Here is a 19,347-nt window from a genome sequence, read left to right as displayed (position 1 = left end):
AAAATCCAGGAATGTCTGTGCCTTTATGTTTGGTTTCTTATATGATCCTCAGTTAATAGAGGAGTAATTAAAGTCATCCATGAATATTGTATTGGGTTGGATGGTGAGTGTTTTCAGTAAGTTTAAATACATGGTATGGGTTTCCTGGATCATAGAGGGGGACCTATAGCTTGCAAGGAAGTGGTCTTGGATTTTGCCTATGGTGATTTGAACATGGAGCAGCTGCAGTGCATTGTCCTGGTTGACCAACCTTGAGTTCTATTTATTTCTGATGTAAATAGCGACACCTCCACCTTTAGCTGGTCTAAATGTATGGAATCCATTATAACCTTGCACTATTAGCGTACTCTCAATGGCTTTAAATTGTGTCTGAGTTGACTGCACAGATGTCAACATTCTCTAGAGAGAAGAGAGCTTCTAGGGTATGGAGTTTTTTTGTTTAGACCTCTAGCACTGAGCAGTAATACCTTTACATTTTCTTGGTTTTGATTTGCTATGCTGGAAGTATTTTTAGTTTGGCATTGCCTAGAAAAGGCAGTATGAGGAAGACAATGTTTTAGCTAATATTCAAAAGTCTAGAGGGGAGAGGTGCAGATCAGCCCTGGTAAAGCAGCGTGGTGTGTTGACCATCTCCTTCAATGTTGAAATATATTGCACCCCTTAGAATAATTTATTTATTTTATTTATTTTACATTTGTTAACCGAGCTAGTCTAGCTGGATATATTTCCATTTTCAGTAGAGACCCGAGGAGAAAAGCTCCAATATAACCACAACAGAATATACAAAACTATATATACACAATATAAAGGATAAAAGATAAAACTGTTATTGATAAAATTGATAAGTTATACAATACATAGGTAAAAACAGTACAATAGGTAGTATAGGAAATACTATTTACAGCTCTGTCCTTAGAGGGATAAGCTACAGTGTTGATGAAGGAAAGTGAAAGAGAGTGGTGAGAAGTGTAGAGTAAAAGGATTAATCAGGATTGCTGCAGGGGCATAACCAATGGATTTTCAGATTTTTTTTTGAGGTTTTGTTTAAAAAGAGGCAGAGAGGGAAGCAAGGTAATTTCTGCCACCTAACACCATCTAACACCAGAAACTAAGCCAAATATTAAAGTTAGTCATTTTTTGTTAGTATTGTGGCATCATCCTTGGGAAGATAAAATGCTCATTGCTAGGCTCATACCAGCCCTGAGACACATGTTCCCAGAACTCCGTGATATCTCTCTTAGTATAGTCATGGAGGTACGTCTCATGTAATTTACTCCCACATGGGCTACGACTGAGTCATACTGATACTTGTTGTTTAATGACCTGAGTGTGTGCATAATGTGGTGGATCCTTGCCACTGATAAGCAACTAACCGTGACTTTGTCCTTATTCAGCCTGATGAAAGGGAGACTTCAGTGTGTCTCACGATGGAGTCTTCAATGACCATAATGTTGGATTGTGTGGTGGCTTGCCTTATGGGCTTAGAAGTAAAGGCTCCATGAGATGTGGCTCTTTATGTTTATGTGGGTGTTGTTTTGAAAGAGTGCATTTGCAGGTGATGAGGGTATTTGTTTTCTGTACTTCACCTAGGAGGTATTTGGGGTTTAGGAAGGTTACATTTAAGTTCCTCAGCATATGTGGGTCTGTGTCTGCTTTGAATTGTATATCATGGGTGCAGCATGTGTACTACTGACAACCTTTTTGATATTAGGAGTACTTTTATGCAAGAACTTTGCCTCCAGTGATATTGTGTAACTACATCTTTCACATGGTGCCCAAGGAAGCAGAAAACAAGCACTTTTAAAAAACACGATTTATTACACAAAGCCACAGCCCATAGAAATCCCGGTGCACATTAACATTTCTGAAAGCTCAGCCTATATGTTTTCATTTGGTTTACTTCATCAGATGTGGACTGTGAATGATGACTGCTGCTCTAAGAACCACAAAAAGTGTCTGTGAATAACACCAACTTTGCCTGTTTAAAGCTGGTGTTATTCACAGACACTTTTTGTGGTTCTTAGAGCAGCAGTCATCTTTCACAGTCCACATCTGATGAAGTAAACCAAATGAAAACGTATAGGCTGAGCTTTCAGAAATGTTAATGTGTATTAGGATTTCTATGGGCTGTAGTTTTGTGTAATAAATCGTGTTTTTTTAAAGTGCTTGTTTCCTGCTTCCTTGGGCACCTTGAACTTTTGTTTCGAGTGACTGCTGGTGTTTTTAATGTAATTTTTGAGGATTATTACATCTCTCACATACCATATATCAGTTTGTTTGAGAATTAACTGGTTGTCAGTAAACATGATGCAATTTCTACATTACCTCAGGATGCCCATATTCATCAAGCTAGTAATGGAAGTAGCAGGGAAGTTCATATCCATGGCAACAGACCCTTTTTTATTGATTAGACAGTTGGAGTGAGAATATAAGGCAATGTCAGGAGTATACAGTTTGCAACACTGAGGACAGTGCTTGTCACTGCAAACTAGTTTTCCTGTGTGCTACTAGGTATTGGTGAAATTTCATTCATGCTTTTACAGGAAAAATGTCACTCAAGGTGTCTGTACAGGGCACTGCCAAACACTCAAGGGGAAACTAATATGTAGACCCTAAAAATTTAAGGATGAAGTATTTAGGCAGATATTCTAAAGTTAGAAATAAGTCAAGCAGTACTTTCTGAAAAAAAAGAATTTAGCTTTTCAAGAATGATGAAAAGAAGGGAGTTGCATGAATGGCTACTGCCTAGCTGCTACTAGTGCTGGTTTCACCACAGTTTCGTTCTGCTAGGTTACAATGCTCCTTTGCTTCTTCTCCCACCAGAAGCAAAACATTAGCACCAATCCCAAGATGAGAAGCAGGGCACAGCCTGTTTGGTGATCCACAGTCTTGTCCAAGATGATGCAAGGGTGTATATGCTTATTGTAGCCATTTCCTGGTAGATGCCTTCAGTAGCATCCAGACTAATCATGAATGTCAAGCATCAACACTTGCTGCCCAACCAGAAACAGTCAAGAATCAATGCACTGTATTATTTTTCTCACCAGGAGCTGAATATAAACACAAATTCCAAGCTGTCACCTATGAAGCAGTTATTAGGTTTTCTGGTGATCAACAGTCTCCAGGAAATAATGTTTATGTACTCCTCCTTTCACCAGGAGAAAACAGAAGCCCTAATCCCAAGATGACTACTGAGTGGCAGAATGTGGGCTCTGCAATAACTGGTGGACTTGCAATAGATGTTTAAAGGTAAGATGAAAAAAATGGGTTAATACCCCAAGCACTGCAGTGTGCAGTAAACAGTTTGATATGAAACGGGGTAACTTTAGCTTTAGCTGTCTAAGTGGAGAGCGACTAATTTTAAAAGAGAAAGACAGATTGAAAGGGGGTGGTCACTTTTGTATTCTGGTTCTATGGAATATGGTGGGATGGCCAATAAATGTAAATAGTTGAAGGGGAATTATTTCACAAAATGATAATGTTGTGCTTATTCACAACAGCCAGTGAATGGGTAGAGGGGAGGAGATGTGTGTTCAAATTAACATAAGGGGCAAGCAACTAGAAATACAGCTGTGTTTAAGAACATGACAGCAACAGGGTGGGAGGGTGGAAAAATTTCAAAAAAACGTGTGTGTGACTCACAATAGTCACAGCTGTGGTCTCACTTCTAGTTTCAGTATGCAATTAAAAGCAGAATACAAGTAAAACAGTGTAAAGAAAACAAATCACAGTACACAAAATAGAGGAAGGCGATAAAAGTAATACAAAATACAAGAAAGCAAAAGCAAACTAACCTTTCCCTCACAGCAAATTGTAGCAGAGTCTGGGTGACAGGATTAGTTCTCTCAGTGAAGAAATGTCTTATTTATGTAAGTGGGAAGGAAGTTTTGGAATATCAAAAAAGATAGTACGAGTTCCTCAGCATGGATTCTCCAAAGCCTTTATCTGACTAATCCTAGAAGATGCCTCTAATGCAACTTCTGTGTGCCCTGGCCTTTGACTGACAACACTTGCTTCCAGAAAACTGCACAAACTTTATAAAGTTCCAGATTTGCATGTTTCCTTTCAAAAACCCCATTGTTGACTCTGCCATTATTTCCACTGATGGTGACAGAAGTTCAAAAACCATCTCTTCTTCTAATCCTGTCCGAAATGAGGACAGTCATGCTTTTTACAGATTTGGGAAAAAGGTTTTCATTAATTGTAGTCTGACTGTGGAATACTGTTAAAATAAAAAGCATATTTGCAGTTGTAGCTCATACAGCAGCTTGTGATATATGAACTTTCTGAATGAGCACAGTATTTAATACTCCTGTAAGACTTAATGCTCCTCCAGCAAACTGATATACTGTTACTTTTTTGTCTTTTAAATAAGGTAGGATTGGTTAAGATCTGCTTATACAGCTGTGTACTACTAAAATTACTGTGTTTGTGCATAAAAGTGTACAATTTCTTAAATCTGCTATATATTCTGACATATCTGGAATAGTTTTTCTAAGTGTTCTTGCACAAAGTATATAATTGTCAAAGTATGCAACTGTCTTTTACAAAGGTAGACAATTGTCAAGTTACTCTGTATGTATGTAATCTATGAAGCTTTTCTCCCCAGGCCTCTGCTGAAAATGGACCAAATTCTAGTCGGACTCTCCCGGTTAACAAATGTAAAATAAATAAATAAAATGTACATGCCGCTGTCTTACAAGAGTTAATACACTTTGGAAACTAGTGTGTTATTTCCCATGCTAACATATTCAGCTTCCAGGTAAATAATCTCATACTGTGTCAAAGAATATAGTCTCCTGTTGGTAGTAATCTAATAATATTTGTCTGTGAGTTAAAAGGTTCCTGACCCAGAGACTTCCCATACTCTGGAGCAGACTGCCCATTCATGTCAAGCAGAGCACCTCCTTGGCCCTTTTCAAAAGGAACCTTGATGATTGGATTTGAGATGGGAAATTCACCCCAGGGATCATGTCAGTCGCCCTGCTAGATAGGGGTCCAGAGAAGTAAATATTGTGGGAAGAAATATTCAGAGAATTGTTATGGCTAGGCTTGTATAGGCCCTAGGGCCAATAGCCTAGTACTAACCTATGAACCTATACAGTTTCTTGTGTTCATTTTTTACTATCATTAATCATTATGGTCACAGAGCAACACAGCTGCTGTATGCAGACTGTGTGGGATTACAGGCAGACTGTGAACAAGAACTTCAACAAATGACAGGAGAATGGAATGTACAACTGAAGTCAAATGTGGAAACTGAGTAGATTAAGGCAGTTGTAATGGCAGCAAATAGGAGAATCAGAAGAAGCTGAAAATTGAGATAGAAGGGAAGACATTATAACAGGTTATCAGCTTCAAATATCTGGGAGGGGTGATTAAAGAGAGGAGAGATCTGAATGAGAATGTCCAAGCTAGAATCAGAGGGGCTGCAGCCAACTGGCACAGTATTAGTGTTATGTGACAGAAGAATGTCAAAGAAGTTAAAAGGTTTACAAAACGGTGGTGTGACCAGCACTACTATATGGCACAGAAACATGGGCTGTGATGTCAGAGCTGTTGCGCAACCTACAGATGAGAGAGATGAAGTGCCTGAGATGGGTGCTAGGATACACCCTGTGGGACAGATAGAGAAACAGGGACATCAGAGCAGAAGCCCAAGTAGCTCCAATTACAGGGGAGATCAAAGATAACAGATTACATTAGCTCAGGCACATAGGCAGGAAAACAGAAGACAGTCTGGCAAAAAAATACTTGGGATAGGCAGGAAGAAACAGGAGAAAGTGAGAGCATCCAGCAAAGAGATGGATGGATTACACGAGAAAAGGCTTGCAACAACTGTCAAAGAAGGTAGGTATGTGAGTGGTATTAAATTGCGCTTGAGAGAAAAATGGCGTCAGCTGATGCAACACCCCGACCCCGTGTAGAAAATGAAGAAGATTTTATTAAAATGCATTGATATGCCTCATAACTTTGCCTGTTACTGGGCTGAAACTTGCTTTGTACCCTTCTTGTAAGCTTTTCCTTAAAGGGTTTGGAATTGTACCCCCAGGAAAGTATTTCTCTGCGATATGAGTTTCATATTGAAAATGTTACTGACCTAACATATCACTCATTCTGTTGACGTTTTCAGTTTGTGTAACATTTGTATTGTGGAAAGCAATTTTTTTTTTTAGCTTAGTTATAAATGTTTCTGAGTTGCAGACATTGATGTGTTCCTCAGTTTATATTGTGTTACTCAAAAACAGAGTAGAATCAGAGTAATGGTACTGACAAATCCTTTCTTAAGATCATTCATATATTGTTCATCATCAAAAGATACCACTTTGGGACCCTAAGAAGCAGCTATTAGATTGCTTTATCAGGAAAAAAACATTTAAAATAGTCTATAGTCTAATTAACTCTTAGTTTCTTTCAATCCTAACACCTTAGAGGCTCCTTTGGGTAAGTAAACTGTTTCTAATTGTAATGCAAATTATATTGGATGTTGATGTGATTCTGCTGAAAATTCATTCAAAGAATGCTGAAAACGCATGCTGCTAGTGGAACTTGGCCTTTAGATGCATTACTCCCTATTCTGCCAAAAGTAAAGAATCACTGTTACGTATAAATGATGATAGTCACCTTTTTTTAATGATGAGTACCTCATCTAACTAAAAATTCTTTGAGGGTGATATTCTTGTAGCATTATGAATAAGGATCAGATTTTAAATTTGAAATGGGGATTTCTTGACTTTCATAGCCCATGGTGGTCCTATATGTGATGGTTGTGCCAGTATTTACACTGTTTTGTTAGAGGTAGTTTTAATGAAGTGTGTCTCAGCTGAAGCTTGCAGGAGGTTATGTTGTAGTGTTGCATTTATATGGGGCTCACTAACTGCTATTTGTTGAGCTTAAGTGCAAGACTTGTAATAACCTCACCTACTGGAGTAGGTAACTGCTAAGGAAACTGGCCAGGTAGTAACTTACATCTGTAAGTAGAGCCCACGTGGCATAAATATTGAACTGTTTCAATAAACATTCTTCCTACTGCTCTTTAACATGGAAAGTGGTGATGCTTTAGCTTAACTATACTTAATTCACTTCTTTTGTTTTAGGCGAGAGAAGCCCTACTGAAGAGTCCATGGAAGGTAATCACCTTTTTCATTCATTGCTTTTAAGTATGCTAATTTTGCATGCTATAGTCATATGTGATGGCATTTTGCAGTATGCAGCAAACAAATATGATATTATCGTGTTTTGTGTTTGTGTACATGATCGATATTTAGTGTATTATGAGAAAGTGTTAGTGGTGTTGACAGTATTCTGTAGGAGTATGATGCTGTAGGCAGGTAGCCTTTTAGTCAGTGTTAATAATTTGAGTATACATATTGCAGTATGGTGTCTTCATTCTCTCTTTTTTATAGTATCTTCTGTTTAAGAACACATTTATAGTACATTTGACATTCATTTACTTTTCCAAAATCCACTGTATGCTCTTCAGAGATTGGAGGACTTGAAGTCCCAGAAGGCAGTGAACATACTCCTGGACAGTGTGCCCGTCCAGTATATTCCAGGATGTATGCACAGTCATACATTTTCTATACATATGTAACTATGTGGAATTTAGAGTACCACAAGTTTGCCTACCAGTATGTCTGTGTTGCACTCCGACTGATATCCAAATTGGAGAACCACTCTGTCAGTTAAACTAGCTGCCATACCACTTAGCCACTATCACTGGGGATAAAACTACCTAATTTGTTTTTTGTTGTACCTGGTAAGCATACAGGTATAGGTACAGAATTATATGATATAGTTTAAAATTAAATTCCACAGTTGTATTAGATTATAGCAGATCAGATACTTAAACTGTACACTTAGTGTATTGGCTTCAATATCATGTAGTGTTGCGTAGTGTATTCTGTACTTAGCATTTCAAATGGTACCATTTTTCGATACATGGTACAAAGCCAGCATTTTGTAGCCAAAAGCAGGTTTATTTTTCAGACTTTATAACAGTCACTTAAGTTAGTGAAACCTGGTATCAGCTGCCACTTCCTATAATTTCAAGGAAGTATGCTTTGGCAATGAAATGTACAGTGTACTTTGATTGTGTTTCTAGCTTTATTAATTTACAAGAATACGTTGAAATTTGTGGGTCATTTTCATTTGTCATTACTAGGATTTTTTGCCTTCATCTATGATTCCATAACACTAAATTGCTGATTTATGAAGTGCATGATGGTATTATTTAAAGACCATGTCTGCTAATATCCAAAATGAGCACAACATAAACAAATTAAAAATCACTTTTTGCGGTAGCAGAGCTTGTCACCCTTTCTCCAAGATGGCACAGGATTAGAGAAAAAGCAAAACGTACTTGCATTCCCACTTTTTTCCCTGTCAGAGCAGTCCCTCTCCTTAGACTTGCAGGCAGTTCGAGGAAATAATATCCAACCACATGACACCTGAGCAAATACAACCAAAAATGCATGGGCAGCTTATCTTGAGGACTTGTCTTATGAAGATTTAAGGGAAACAGAATGTTTTATATTGGTATTTTATGCATGTGATCTGTATGACTGATGAATTCTGGTGTAGTATAAGCTCAGTGCGGAGATGTTCTGTCTTTATATTGCACTCCCCAGTGTGAAAAGTCATACCTATTTTACACACACACCTCCTTGTAATGCCTGAGCAAGCCTGCATTTTTTACATGTCAAAATAAGACAATATTACTAAAAGTGACATATTTCTATGTAAATGTTTCAGGAAATTATACTTGGTTATTCAAGTTCAAATTGCATATAGATCTTGACTGTAGCTGTAAGTTACACTGTTTTCTGTTAGTTCTTTAGGGCATTTCGCCCTTACCAGAATTTCTTTCTGCTGCAGAACTTGCACTGATAGATAGTTTTGTCTATTTTTTTGCATTTTTTACTTTTAATAATGTCAAACAAGAAAATAATTTAACAGTGCTATGATGCATTTGATTACTGAACCTATCACCGCAAATCTTCTGTAGTACACTGTTTGCAAGTACTTGATGTTCATGTTTCACTGTTGCAGTCATAACAATGACATTTCCAGTCATGGAAGCCCTTAGCTGGCCCGACTACGAGATAATTTTCTGCTCTTCCCCTGATGTTAGCGGATGTCCTGTCTGACATCAAGACATCTGGTTATAAAGGGAGTCGGCCAGAGACATAACCTCAGTTATTTCTTGCAGCTGGAGCCCAGAGCAGAGTGCTAGTCAAGTGCATCAGTCAGTCCACACCAGAGAAAGAAGATATCTAAAGTTAAATACCCTGTTTGGGAGCTTCTCATATGTTTCTTGATTGATGTCAGAAAAAGTTAATAACTGTCTCCGCTGTGGAAAGCAGATACCACACCAAGACTTGCACTCATTTTGTATAACTGGTTTGGCCCCAGAATATGAGGTGCCTGACTGTCAGTTCTGTGCTCATTTTAACAATAGAACAGTCAAGCATAAGGCTGAACAGGGCTGAGATTTTAGCTAAGCAATTTAGCAAGTCACAAGGGCCTTTGTTTACTATGTTGTCTGCTGGTCAAGCTGAGGTTGGCCGCCATAGGCATAAAAAAAGAAAAGTTCCCAAACCTTAAACTATCGGGTGACACTCGTTCACTGTCCGCCAGTCCACCTAGGTTTGCTTTCATTGAAGAAGGTGAGATGCCTTTGCAGTCCCCTCCAATGACTGAGGTTGTGGCACAGACCTCTCTTGAGAGACGTTTGAAGTTCGGTACAATGTTGGGTTCTTCTATTTTTGTACAAGCTGAAGGACTTGTCTTGTTGGTTGTGCCCGGAACTGCTTCACTGATTCTGGCTTTTGACAACTACTCTCAAATTCACAAAAAATTATCTAGAGTGTTTTGTAATTAGGAGATTGCCTTGGTTCACCTTCCTGGGTATTTGGCTGTCCATCTGTGTCCCAGGCCTACCACCCACAGATGTCACCCTCAGGTCTAAACCTAAGGCCTCACATAAAAAGGCTGCATACAGGTTAGCCCAGCCAAGGCATACCAGCTACCACAGCCAGACTCGGTCCTGTCAACAAGACTTAGTTATGTTGGTTTAGGATTTGATTGCCATAGTCAGAACCAGATGCCTCTCTCTCCCTGTTTCTTCCCCTGAATCTTCTCCTGGTAAAAGAAAAAGGGATATTTCTCCAAGGAGTTTTCAGATTCCTTTGACTCTGGGGATGATAGTGATGAATCCACTTCTGAAAAAGGTTTCTGTATTGCTTCCTATGGCGATTAAGATTCTGATGAGAACCTTTCACCTCAGCCTACTCCCCCCCCCCCCCGAGAATATTTCCTTTGGGGAGACCCTTAATACCCTGTGGGAGCACTTTTAAATTGGAAGCAAAGGACTATTCACAAGGTTAGGAAATTTCCAAAACTCAATGAGCATAGACTTCTTGCAATTCCTGCAGTCTTAGAGGTGGTGAACGATGTCTTGCTAGATTCTTCAGTGCAACCAGACTCCCCTTCCCCTGCCCCTTGGAAACGTGATAGAATTTGCAGGGTTCTGAATTCCCACAGACACCTTTTCAAGAACCCTATAGCAGCCCATGAAGGATGACGTGTTTCCAAGGGAGCTAAAGCTAGTACTTCCAAAAAATCCCATGCTAGCTGACAAAGAAAGCAGAGCCTTGGACAGGTTTGGAGATAAAGTCTACACCTCTGCTACCACATTCATGAGGGCTTTGAATTGCCAGTTTCATATGATGAAGTATCAGGAAACCATTTTAGTCCAATATGAAGCAAAAACTGGTGGAGATTGAAAATAAGGCCCTCTGCAAGGAACTGTTAGACTTGTGCAGTTCTTGATCTCAAGTAGCTAAGCAGTCCTTGCACTGCAACTGTGGTGCTCTGAAAGCTTTCAGCAGGGCAGCAGCTCAGGGTCCTTTATTAGAAGACATGCCTGGCTAAGGGAACAGTTCCTCCCTGAACCTGTGAAATCCAGACTCTTGGATGCTCCTTTGGACAAAATTTCCATTTTGGCCCCAAGGCTGAAACCATGCTTAAGAAGATGGATAAGGCCAAGTCCATGCAAATGGTCAAGGACTTTCTTCAGGTTCAGCCTACTCGCTTCAGTCTTAATTACCCTTCCAAACACTGGTCCTTTCCAGCCTTCCAGCTTATGCCTAGACATAGGGAACCTCGAAGGGAAAGGAGTCAAAGCAGCAACAACAAATGAGGCAGTGGCAAGCAAATTCCGTTAGGCCTGTGGGATCCTGCCAATAGGGATCCAGCAGGGAGCATTCATGACTCTTTGACACTCCCTTTCCCTCTCCCCTCAAGTCCTACCCCTCCCACCCTAACCCCTCTCAGACTAAGAGGGTGGCTGTCCTCCTCCGTAAAGAATTAGACTCTCATTTTGTGGGTTCTGTAGGCACTGAAAATCATACAAAGAAGTTACAAACTCCAGTTCATAGAGTTTCTAGTTCGATCAAGTTTCCCAGATATTCCACCAAACCAACAGACAGAGGCCTTAAAGGAAATACAGCGCCTGTGCACCCAGGGTTCTGTGGAACCAGTACCAAACTCATTATAAAGAAAAGGTTTTTACTCAAGGCTTTTCCTAGTCCCCAGAAAAGAGGGTACCCAGAGACCATTTCTGGACCTTTTAAGACTCAACCGATTCTTGCAGGTATCAAAATTCAAAATGCTAACTCTTCAAAAACTGCCACCTATGATCTCTCCCAACGCTTTCATGATAACCTTAGATCTAAAGGATGCATACCTCCACATTCTCATAGAAAAAATTTCACAGGTGGTTCCTGTGCTTCAGAGTAGGTGTGAGGCATTAGTGGCTCTCTGCTGTGCCCTTTGGTTTGTCTACCACACCTAGGGTTTTCACAAAATACCTAACCCCAGTGATAGCCTTCTGCAGGTCAAAGAGCATTCAGAATTACCCCTGCTTAGACGACTGTCTCATTCAGGCTGCAAATCTTGAAAAAAAAACTCCAAACAGATCTGTTTTACTCCCAAGAGATATTGGCTTCACTGAGGTTCATTATCAGTACACAAAAGTCTCAGACCATCCCTGCAAACAGGATTGCTTTTCTGGGGGCTTTACTGGACTCAACACTTCCGAAGGCCTTCCTTCCTCCAGATAAGGTTACTTTTCTAGCTCTGTACTTCCAAAAGCTCCTTCTCAGAAATTACCTCACAGCCAGAGAGTTCCTCAGAGCCTTGTGGTACATGGCTTCTTGCCATCCTCATGATTCACCCTATCCAGACTACTTGTGAGGAAGCTGCATTGGTACCTAAGAAATGTGTGGTGCCAGCATTCTCAATCCCTCACCTTCAGGGTGAATCTTCTTCCTTGTCTCAGGAAACAGTTTGCCTGGTGGGCCCAAGCATGCTTCCTCATACCGGGCCTTCCATTCAAGTTCATCCCTCAGGACCAAACTTTTACCATGGATGCCTCTTTAATAGCCTGGGAAGACCACTACAATAACTTACTGACTCAGGGCAGATGGGACTCCTAGTTCAAGAACAGACACATCAACCTAAAAGAACTGATGGCAGTCCAGATAGGTCTGATTGCCTTCTAAGACCAATGGAAACCAGGAGTACTCCTGGTAAAGAAGACAGTACCATGGTTATGCTTTACATAAGCAAGCTGGGGGGGAGCTCAATCTTACTCTCTCTGTTGACTAGCCATGGACCTTTTGGAAACTGCAAACTCCCTAGGCTTGCACCTTATGGCACAGTGCATGCCAAGATGAACCAATCAGCTGACAGATCACCTAAGCAGGAGCCTGTCAGACCCTCACAAGTGGCAACTGCATTGGGAAGTGTTTCTCAGTATAACTAAAGAATGGGGTGTGTCACAGGTATACCTTTTTGAAGCCAGAGAAAATGCTCACTTGAAACATTTTGCTCAAGGACCAAAACAAGGTCAGCTTGGAAGACATATGCATTCTCCTTCCCTTGGACAGGCATATTACTGTACATCTTCCTCCCAATACCCTTGTTCCACAGGGTACTGCTGAAGAAGGGCCAAGGGTCATTTTAATAGTTCCAGATGGGGCCAAGGCAGCAATGGTATCTAACGTTCAGTCTAAGCAAAAAGGAACCATGGTTGCTGCCCCAGTAAGTGGACCTATTAATACAGAACAAGGGCACTATCATACAACCCAACCTGAACACACCCAACTTGACAGCTTGGATGATACTTTGACCCCCCGGAGAGCCACAGGTGCTGGACATTCTAAATTAAGCCAGGAGACTTAGCAAAGGAAAATCTTACTTTGCTGCCAAATGGAAGAGATTCACTTAATGGTGTACACAAAGGGACAGAGTCCTCTGCAAGCTGAAATACCTCTGACCCTTTCATGCTTATCAGGACTTTTTGTCAAAAGAATGTCTTATAGGTTCATAGGTAGGTACTAGGCTTTTGGCCCTAGGGCCTATATAAGCCTAGCCAAATGGTACCCTGGCTTTTACCACCCAAGAAAATTATTTTCCTGTGCCCCTGTCAAACAGAGCCACAGAAGTGATCCCTGGGGTGAATTTCTTATCTCCCATCCAATCATCAAGATTTTTCTTGAGTGCTAATGAGGAGCTTTGTTTGATATAAATAGGTAATTTGTTCCACAGTATGGGAAGTCTCTGGGACAGGAATCTATCCCTCCAGCATGTTCTGTTTATTGTGGTGATAAGGTTTAGGTCCCTAGATAGTGTAGCTCAGAGGGATTGGGATTTCTTTAATCATTAATTCTTACCTCAGCAGTTTCAGCCTATCTGCCTACACAGCCTCCTTTCTTCTCCCATCTTCTCACAAAACAGTCTCTGAGAGGAGTTATCCACATTAAATCCCCGAGAAGCTCACCATTCCACCCTTTGAGCCAGCTGCCTCTGCAGATATTAAATTCCTAACCCGGAAGACAGCCTTCCTGCTAGCCATTACTTCTACTAGAAAGGTCTTATAGCTTCAGACCCTTATGTGGGTGGAACTTTTTATAATTTTCCACCCAGAGTCTGTCTTAGGACCAACCCTTCCTTAATGCCTAAAGTGGTTACAGAGATCTTTTTAAAACAGACCATCCACTTTGCCTACCTTCTTTCCTAACCTTCAAAACAAAGGGGAAAGAATCCTCCATACTTTGGATGGGAATAGGCAACTGTGTTACTAGTCGAACAGAACAAAGAATGTCAAGAAGTCTGACCAGCTTTTTGTTGCCTTTGCCTGTAGCTATGAGGGGAGAACAGTTTCTAAGCAATCTCCAAACGGATCTCCCACTTTATTGTGTTTTCTAAGCCATCAAGGAAAGAAGCCTCCAGACCCTGTGAGGTCACACTTCACTAGGGCTACTGCTACATCTACTGCTTTTTTACAAAAGGTGGTCACTAATGACATTTTGGAAGCCGCTACTTCATCTTCTGTGCATACCTTCACCAGACATTATCATCTTCCAATATTATCCAACTCCCGAGTTGGGTTTGCCACTTCCACCTTGTAGGGCATCCTTTCCTCTCCTTAATCTTTCCATCCACCCTCCTTTCAGTTTTGGGAGTCATCCCATCAGTTATGACTACAATAGTGAAACATGAAGAACATACTACAGTTGTGTACACTTAACATAACTGTAGATGTTCAGGTGTATTCGCTGTTGCAGTATTCTTTCCTTGCCTCTCTTCTTCCCCTGTTGCCCCATGGGATTGGGAGGGTTATTCTCCTCTCTAGTTCCAGGTTCTTCCCTCCTCTTCTGTATGTACTCTGGAGTTTCTAAGCTTAGTCTCTTGACCTTAGGGACCTGCTAGAGGGCTACTATCTATTGAGGGCAAGAATGTACTGAGGTTATGACACCAGCTGACTAACTTTATACCCAGGCATTTTGACATCATTCAGGGGATCCACTGGCTTCAGGAGGAGGAGAAAAAGAATTCTCTAGCAGTCTGGCCAGCAAGGGGCGTCCATGGCAGGAAATCCCATCAGTTATGACTGCAACAGTGAATACACTTAAACATTTACATTTGTGGTAAGTGTACAGAACTGTGCTTTCTATGCTGGTAGTACATGGCACTTCAGATTTTTACAGATGAAGTGAAATGTAAATGAGAAAAGATCTGTACTATCACTAAAATGTGTTTGTAAAGGGAAGGTAAACCACCTTCCTTACTTGGTGTGTGGGACAATGGTCCCCTTCATTTCTAGGAATGTAGTCTAAATCTGATGTCAGTATTCTGAGGTGAAATAGCTTAAGTGGAAAATCAGATGTTTATTTTTCTCCTAGGATGTGCAGCCTTGGAGTTGGAATGTATTGGTAGTAGTGAAGCAGAGGTGCAATTCCCCATATGAGTGATGCTTTGCTTACCCTCTCCCTAAGCATCAGTTTATTCATGTTTTCTAACCCTTACTCTGCCCCTATCCCCAGCTCTACACATTACCTTATGAGAAACCGTTTCCCTAACGCCACCATTGCAATAACACTTACATACATACACACACGCATAGAACAAAAGCTATCCATATACCTAGCCCTTATTCTAACCCTAAACTGTAAATACTTGTACACTCACTCCCGCTTCAATTGATAAAACTTTCAGAATATCAAAATATTTCTTCATTAATATCATATACCCACTTATGGAAATCAAAGCACATACCTTACACATACAGACTTTGACATTTGATAAACTCAGTACTTGATAAAGAATGCTGCCAATAAAAACAAAAAAAAAATACAGCAGTCAACAAAGTAATCTGTTACCGTGTATATGTGTGTATATATGTGTGTGTGTGTGTGTGTGTATATATATATATATATATATATATATATATATATATATATATATATACACACACACACACAAATATATATATATATACACACACACACACACACACACACACACACTGGATATAAAAAGTGCACACACCCCTGTTAAAATGCCAGGTTTTTATGATATAAAAATGAGACCACAATAAATCATTTCAAAACATTTCCCACCTTTAATCTCACCTATAACCTGTACAATTCAATTGAAAAACAAATCTGTTGGGGAAAAAAATATAAAAAATTTAAAACGTACAATAAGCTGGTTGCATAAATGTGTACACCCTTAAACTAATATCTTGTTTTGAAGCACCTTGTGATTTAATTATAGCATTCAGTCTTCTTGGGTACACATCTGCCATCAATTAGAGACTCTGATTAACCCCAAATAATGTTCAGCTGTCCTAGTAGGATTTTCCTGACATTATTCAGTTGTCTGCTACACCAAAGGCCATGGTTCGCGGAGAGCTTACAAAGCATCGAAGGGATCTCATTGTTGAAAGGTATCAGTCAGGAGAAAGATACAAAAAAATTTCCACAGCATTGGATATACCATGGAACACAGTGAATACAGTCATAAAAAAAGTGGAGAAAATATGGGACTCCAGTGATGTTGCAAAGAACTGGACATCCCTCCAAAACTGATGAAAAGACAAGATGAAAACTGGTCAGGGAGGCTGCCAAGAGACCTACAGCAACACTGAAGGAGCTGCTGGAATTTCTGGCAAATACTGGTTGTGTACTACATGTGACAACAATCTCCTGTATTTTCCATGTCTGGACTATGGGGTAGGGTTGCAAGATGGAAGACTTTTCTTACACAGAAAAACATCCAGGCCCAGCTAAAATTTGTAAAACAGTACATCAAGTCTCCCAAAAGCATGTGGGAAAATGTGTTTTGGTCTGATGAGACCAAGGTTGAACTTTTTGGCAACAATTCCAAAAGGTACATTTGGCGCAAAAACAACACTTCACATCACCAAAACAACACCATCCCCATGGTGAAGCATGGTGGTGGCTGTATCATGGGGTTGCTTTTCTTCAGGTGGAACTGGAGCTGTAGTAAAAGTGGAGGGAATTATGAACAGTTCGAAGCACCAGTCACTTTTGGCCCAAAACCTTCAGGCATCTGCTAGAAAGCTGAAGATGAAGAGGAATTTCACCTTTCAGCATGACAGTGACCCCAAGCATACATCCACATCAAGAAAAGAATGGCTTCACCAGCAGAAAATTAAAGTTTTGGAATGGCCCAGCCAGAGTCCAGACCTAAATCCAATTGAAAATCTGTGGGGTGACCTGAAGAGGGTTTTGCACAAGAGATGCCCTCGCAGTCTGACAGATTTAGAGCACTTTTGCAAGGAAAAGTGAGCAAATATTGCCAAGTCAAGATGTGTCATGCTGATAGACTCCTACCCAAGAAAACTGAATGCTTTAATTAAATCAAAAGGTGCTTAGCAAAGTATTAGTTTAAGGGTGTGCACACTTATGCAACAAGTTTATTGTACGTTTTTTATTTTTTATATTTTTTCCCTTAACAGATTTGTTTGTTTTTCAATTGAATTGCACATGTTATAGGTTGCATTAAAGGTGGGAGATGATTTATTGTGGTCTCATTTTTTTATATCACAGAAACCTGACATTTTAACAGGGGTGTGTATACTTTTTATATCCACTGTGTGTATGTATGTATATATATATATATATATATATATATATATATATATCAGTATAGCTGATAAAAAAAGTCAACTGCTCAAACGTAGCAGCTTTTTCACTGTTCCAGATTGTGGTACAGTGGATATTGTGGAATTTATCCTTTCCCCACTGTAGTGTAGTCTTGGAGTTGGGGAAGTGAAATTAGCTGGAGGTTTGGGGGTGGTTTTCTTTTTTGTTTTAATTTTGATTCGCTTCTGATCATCAAGCCTTGTTCAATGAGTTGCTTTTCAATGTAATCACTTTTGATGTATTTAAATGTGTATATATGCAGACAACACACTGTATTATACACACATATGTGGGTGTGTGTCTCTCTTATCAACCTTGACAAGTAAGTGTTCTCAACCCGTGACTCCCCCCCCCCCCATTTATCTTAAATGATCTCACACATCAACAGACATGTATGCAGATTGAACAGCTCTACCCCTATGTCTCTCTAATGAACCCCATGCACTCTATATCAGGCAGAATCCATCCCTAATCTGTGAATCATAATGCCTAATTAACATGAAAGCCCAGTTGAGCCTCCATAATAAAGTTTTGCCATCCTGACTTTTTGGTAACTCCAAACCTGTCTGACTACTCTGTTACTGACCAGTCTTGATTTCCACAGATGTCTCCATTGCCTGTCAGATCATTAGTCTAAATACTACAATCCTGCCTCAGTGCAACAACCCCTCTCTTTTCTGTAAATTATTTCCAGTCCCATCCTGAAAAGTCCGGATAATCTGAAAATCATGAATCCTTCTGATTGTCTTTATTGTGTTTGTGTGTATATGTATATATTTATATATGAAAGATATATATATAGATATATATATAGATATAGATATAGATGTAGATACATATATATATATATATATATATAGATGTAGATATATATATATAGATGTAGATAAGTAGATGACATGTCTTCTTTACTTTACCCCATAATCTTAGAAATGCTATTATTCTTCCACCCTAATATAATAATAGGTTCACAGGTGTTTACTAGCCTAATAACCACCAGGGCATGTTTAAGCCTAGCCATGCACCTAAATTTCTGACAAGTTCTGATACCCTTGATAAGTGTAAGCATGCTGGGAGATGAACCTTTTACAGGTTGCCTCTGTCCATTAGAGACGTAGGTGCCAAACCAGGGATGAATTTCCGTTTTCTCATCCAATTGTCCAAGTTGCACTTGAATTGGGTTAGGGAGGAACTCTGCTTCACATGGATGGGGAGTCTGTTCCATAGACTGGGTAGTGTCTGGAATACATACCTATCTCTCCATCAGGTCCTATTTATATCACAGGCAAGGTTTAAGTCTTTAGAACAGGTAATTCTGGTGCTGTTTGTTTTGCAGATATGCAGGAGGTCCATCAGAATAGGATCTGACAATGCCCTGTATACCAGGCATAGATCTCCCCTCAAAAGTCTGTAGGAGACAGAATACAGATACTATTGTGCATTATTGTTATCTTCATGCAATCATCTTTCTCATCAGCCCTGTATATTGTTTGATATATGGATAACGTGTCTCCTTTACGTTACCCTGTAGCCTTAGAAATGCTATCATTCTTCCACCCTAATATATTAATACTGTTATAATGCAATCCTCTTTCCATCAACCCTGTTCCTCATTAACCTGTCTGTTCTGCCTTTGTAATAAGCCTGAAGTGCAAGTATCCCAAACCAGTCTATTCCTTCACCCAGAGTCACCAACCCGTAGTTGAGTGTCCACTCCTTGGCCCTGATGATGGATCAGTGAACCAGCTGTCCAAAAGCCTTCATGCTTATAACTTCTTATTACACACACATCAACAGTCGGTTCTCCAATTGTGTGCTTATGTACATC

General features: G+C 39.9%; 1 protein-coding gene across 3 annotated transcripts in view; it reads left to right on the top strand.

The window, feature by feature from the left end:
* The window catches only part of LOC122811577 (butyrophilin-like protein 9), a 1,542,349-nt gene that overhangs the window by 1,136,094 nt on the left and 386,908 nt on the right, over positions 1–19,347 (top strand). For all 3 annotated transcript variants that reach the window (XM_044083503.1, XM_044083504.1, XM_044083505.1), the window contains one exon: positions 7,098–7,130. In XM_044083503.1, the coding sequence (XP_043939438.1) occupies positions 7,098–7,130 (33 nt within the window). The remainder of the gene's footprint in view (positions 1–7,097; positions 7,131–19,347) is intronic.

The sequence above is a fragment of the Protopterus annectens genome, chromosome 9.part0 (genome assembly GCF_019279795.1).
Source record: "Protopterus annectens isolate FY-2018-M chromosome 9.part0, PAN1.0, whole genome shotgun sequence".
Lineage (NCBI taxonomy): Eukaryota > Metazoa > Chordata > Ceratodontiformes > Protopteridae > Protopterus > Protopterus annectens.
This window is presented reverse-complemented; position numbering and strand designations above follow the sequence as displayed.